The 5,184-nt window shown below is 42.5% G+C and overlaps 1 protein-coding gene across 1 annotated transcript; it reads right to left on the minus strand.

Annotated features, from left to right (window-relative positions):
- Positions 1–4,452: 4,452 nt before the first annotated feature.
- LOC101595562 (60S ribosomal protein L17-like) lies at positions 4,453–4,968 on the minus strand. The gene has a single exon (XM_045146350.1). The coding sequence runs from the start codon at positions 4,966–4,968 to the stop codon at positions 4,453–4,455; it is 516 nt and encodes a 171-aa protein (XP_045002285.1).
- Positions 4,969–5,184: the final 216 nt, after the last annotated feature.

Consider the following 5,184-nt stretch of genomic DNA (forward strand, 5'->3'; position numbering starts at 1 on the left):
GGATTCACCTGTGTAGTCTCTGAGTCTCTTGGCAGGTACTTCATGGTTTCGTCAGCACATCCTTTGAACATGACAGAAACAATGAAGAAAGTTTTCATTATATTATTTTTTAGCACTTGAGGGTCAGAAGAAATGTTAATTCTGCCTCTTTCTCCTCTACTTCTCAATTCAGATGCGATTAAGAAAAATGACCTCAAGAGTTAGAAAGGTGGAAAGCAACTATTGCTTATATTACTGATCAAGTTGTTTGAGGGAAGGTCACTTGGCCTGTGTAAAAGAACTAACTGGTCCTAAGTCCATCCCCCATATGGGAAAGTGTTCTTCCATGGCAGACTTTGTATCTACGAAGTAGGCACATGGACCCAAACTCTGATGTCCCTGTGAAGTATTGTCCTGTCTTGTCACCAGGAAACAAAGACTCTACTGAAAATATTTTACTTAGAAGAGCACTCAGCAAAGAGGAGAGAGCCCTGGCAGTGTGCTGATAAACCAACTACTCTCATGGGAGACTGTGTCTTGGTTCCACAGGGAAATTTTAGAAAGGATGTAGAACACATGTTTTATCATTATGCCTCCCAAGAGAGAAGGGAGCTGCAGTGTTTAGTTGTATGGAATTTCCTCTAATCCAGAGGGAGAACTGTGAGTGCCTAGGCAGAGGGAGGATCAAAGTCTTTCAGGCTAAGAGGCAGAGAAACTGGTAGCTAGAGGTGGACCACAGCACGCTGAGATGATGCAAGGGCTGTACGCAGGGTGTTTGAGCTAGACCCAGGGCCTGCTGCATACCGGAGAGTGGGGGAAGAGTCTGCAAGCTCCTTGCTGGCAGGCATGTCATGGAGAAAAAAAGGGGACCAGCCACACGGGTGAGTCATTCCTTCATCTTTAGGAAGTTAGGAAGGACTGAGAAAGCTTTTCTAGAGTGGACCCTCTAGGAGAGACGAATGATGGTTTTCTCTGCCATGGGTGGATGTGGGAACATGGGAAGAGGAACAGAGCCCTAAGGACTAGGGTGGAATGTGAGATTTACCTCATTAACAGATAATCGCTAACACCAACAATAGAAAAGGAACAAGCATGCAAGTGACACAAGACCCCATGTTTCTGAAAGAGGTCTGCAAGGTAAACAGATGCTGAAATCCTTGCATATACACTCATTATATATATATTTGAGAGGGAGAAAGAGGCAGATAGATAGAGAGAATGAGCCTACACCAGAGCCTACAGCCACTGCAAATGAACTCCAGATACATTTGTTACCTTGTGCATCTGGCTTAAGTGGGGCCTAGGGAATCGATCTTGGGTCCTTTGGCTTTGCAGGCAAATGCCTTAACCGCTAAGCCATCTCTCCAGCCTCCCTTCTTCCTCCTCCCCCTCGCCCTCCCCCTCCCCCTCCCCCTCCTCCTCCTCTTCCTCCTCCTCCACCTCCTCCTCCTCTTCTTCTTCTTTTTTGCATCTAGCCTATGACCAACTCTTTCTATCCTTTACCTTGCTGCTTTTCTCCCAGGATTCAAGGCTTTGCACATCACGACTATAAGTTCTAAACTGCCAGAGGTTACAGCTGGTGAGCTGGAGCAAGGCAGAGAAGACGGCAGGAGATGTGGGTCATTGGCGCTGCTCTGAGAGCAGCAAGCGTGTTAGGTGCGAGAGGTAGCGAAAGACAGGTGGGGGCTACCCGTGACGGCAACGGAGAATGGCAGGGTGTGGATAAAGCCATAGATTATTTGCTAAGTACTTCTGCTCTTTAATTTTTAAAAATAATCCACAGATATATGTGGATTATTAATATGTGCCATCCCACAAGAGAAGAGAAAAGATAAAACTACAGGAGCACATTTGCATAAAAATGTAATGTCTGGGCTGGGGGGATGGCTTAGTGGTCAAGGTGCTTGCCTGCAAAGCCAAAGGTCCCAGGTTCGACTTCCCAGGACCCACGTTAGCCAGATGCACAAGGGGGCACATGCATCTGGAATTTGTTTGCAGTGGCTGGAGGCCCTGGCGTGCCCATTCTCTCTCTCTCTCTCTCTCTCTCTCTCTCTCTTTCTCTCTCTCTCTCTACCTGCCTATTTCTGTGTCTCTCTCAAATAAATAAATTGAAAATAAAATATAAAAAAATAATGTAGTATCTCTGTTACGGCTAGAATGTTTGTGACCCCTTGAAATCCTTATGGTGAAGCTGAGGTGTGTGCAGTGTGCAGGGTGGGCCCTGTGGGAGGTGATGAGGTCCTGACGGTGATAAGTGCCCTTACACAAGAAGCCCAGAGGAGCTTGTGCCCTTTTGTTGTGTGAGGAAACGCAGAAGGCAGTGCCTGTAAGGAAGTAAGTCCACCCAGGTACTCGATCTTGGGCTTTTCAGCTCCATGAATGGTGGGGAACAAATTTGTGTTGTTACCCAGCTGATGGAATTTTGTTTCAGCAGAGTGAAGGGACCAAGGCATTCTTGAACAATATGAAAACTTCTTTTTTTTTTTTTCCTACCTCATCTAAAGATTCAGAGAGGGATGTGCTGTCCAGGTGAGTGGCTCTGTCCAAGGTCCCAGCTTGATGCTGGCTTACACTCTGCTGTTCTCAGTACGTTCCCATGCTCCGGGTCAAAGCTGCCAACACCATCCTTCCCAGTACAGTGGAAAAATGGAATAAAGACATGGGAGGCAAACCCTTCCTTGAAGAATGTGATGAGGAAGTTGAACATACCATTCCTGTCCAATCTGTTGTCTTTCTGGCTACTCATGTATTCTTCCAAAACTGTGGTGGAGGCCAGAGTTTTCTTACTAAAAGGAAGAGTGGAATAGAAGAGCAATGATTGGGGACAACTAGAAAAAGCACGCTATCTAAAACATAGTTCCATAGGTTTTTTTTTTTTGTTGACAAATATGAAAATTATGTCCTGTTTTTCAATGAAATGTGTATGTTGGGTTAAGATATTCTGCTCAGTATACTTTTAGATTGGCTTACTAAGATACACTGAGGGCAAATTTAATTTTTTAAGTGAACTTGATTATGGGTATTGGATTATTTTATTTTGGTCTTAAGAAAACAGCAATAACATGTTTCAAACCAATGCATTACATAATATTCTGTATCTCACAAGGTCTCCTTAGTTTTATTTATAAGCAGTTCAAAGTGTGTATTTGTTTTCTATTAGTTTTTATTTTATTCCATGTAACCTTGACTTGAATGTAGCATGGTTAAGCAAACATTTTCTTGTCTTCCAAAAGTGAAACTTAAATGATAGTCAAGAACTCAGGTCAACCTAAGAAATATCTGTGGATCATATCTAATGTAAGAACCTGACCAAGTTAACTCCTATGCCACCTCTGTCCCTGCAAACCTGGTTCAGTTTCATGACTCACTGTCTAAAGGGCACAATGGACACGGGTTGTTTGATTGAATTATACTAGTCAGAGCCCATTGGAAAATGTGGTCCCTTTGGACCAAAACCAACCTGAATTGGTGTTGATAATCTGTTCCAGACAAAAATAATGTTTTGTTCATGATTGTTCCATAGTGTGAACAATAGTTCATGTCCAAAGAATAAATAATGCATTATTAAATATCATCAAGAAATATGAACAATACCAACTCATTTCCATTTAAAAATCTCCTTTGAAACAGCATAAAATATGAGGAGTGACTAAGATAGTGCCTGCCATAAAGTAGTCTCAATAAGTAGGGCAACAAAATAACAGGTTTCCTACCAACTGGTAGCAAAGGAGAATGTAGCTGTCCAGCAATTATCCTTTACTTTAGTATGGGCAAAATGTCTCTTTCACAGTGCAGAGAAGAGGGTTTTGGAATTTCAGGGAGAGCTGGCTTGAAGAATGCTCTTTATACAACCATAGCAGTAAAAAAGATCCAGTATCCACAGCCCATCTCCTCAAATTGTACTCTACTTTTGAAATACCCCAGAGAACTCAGTAAGCTTATGGAACCATAGAGTCTTATGAGTTTTGGGAAGATCTTGATGGGAACTTATTTTTATCAAATTGTTTCTTTGGCATTTGCCCAGTGAGTATGCACTGGGGTGTTCTGGAATCCCTTAGAGAGGATGCCAGAATGCAATAGAAGCAGTAAATGGTATCTGGCTCTGATTGATATATAAATAATCTAATTGGAATTTCTATCTCATTTTCTTCTTTCTATCTCCATTTCCCTGTCCCCTCAGACTACTTCTTCACAGTAAATCACTTGGCTCCCATGTGTTCCCTCTTCCTTCCCAAACATTTTTAGATTGCATTTAATCTTAGCCGTTTCTTTAAGCTGTACAACATAATTCTTATGACATGTAGAGGCCATCACTATTCAATCTTCCAATTTCTTAACTTTAATAGAATTTACTTGTTTACAATTATTCTATCTTTTTTTTTAATATAAACACAACCAACAGTCCTTTTATTTCCATTTACTTTCATGCTGCATTTACTTCCGTGCCATAAGTTTTTGTTTCTTCAGTTTTTTCTAGGATATCTTTTTCTTCTGTGCAACCTCCTCTTCTGGTTTAGGAACAGTCTGTTCCTTTCCCATGAGGATCATCTCAGTGTGGCAAGGAGAGCTCATGTAAGGGTTAATCCGACCGTGAGCTCTGTAAGTACGGTGGTGCATCTTGGGTGCTTTGTTCAGCTGGATATGTTCAATGACCAAAGAATCCACATCTAAACCCTTAAGTTCAGCATTACCCTCTGCATTTTTAAGCATGTGCAGCAGAAATCCAGCACTCTTTTTGGGCCACCGACCCTGTGTCCAACCCCACTGTTTAGCCTGGGCACACCTACCAACTCCACCATCGTATTGCCGGAACGGCACACACTGCTTCTTTAAAGTGACGTCTTTCAGATACTTAGTGGCTTTTTGGATATGCCTACCCTTGATGGCCTGAGCAGTTTCACGGGTGTTCTTAAAGTGAACACGAAGATTTGAACCCCTTGACTTGCATGATTTTGTAGGGTTTTCTGGGTCGGGAGAGTAGCAAACCATTTTCACTGGTCACCTCAGGCCACTAACAGGAAGAGGAAGCCAATTATTCTATCTTAATGTGAAATTTATTGATATTTCCCAAAGGGATGCAAAGTTTAGCACGTAGAAATGCCCCTTAACTACTAGAACACTCTGGGGTTGGAGAGATGGCTTAGTGGTTAAAGGGCTTGTTTGTAAAGCCTGCTGGCCAGGGTTTGATTCCCTGGTACTCATGCC

This window comes from Jaculus jaculus, chromosome 3 (genome assembly GCF_020740685.1).
Source record: "Jaculus jaculus isolate mJacJac1 chromosome 3, mJacJac1.mat.Y.cur, whole genome shotgun sequence".
Taxonomy (NCBI): domain Eukaryota; kingdom Metazoa; phylum Chordata; class Mammalia; order Rodentia; family Dipodidae; genus Jaculus; species Jaculus jaculus.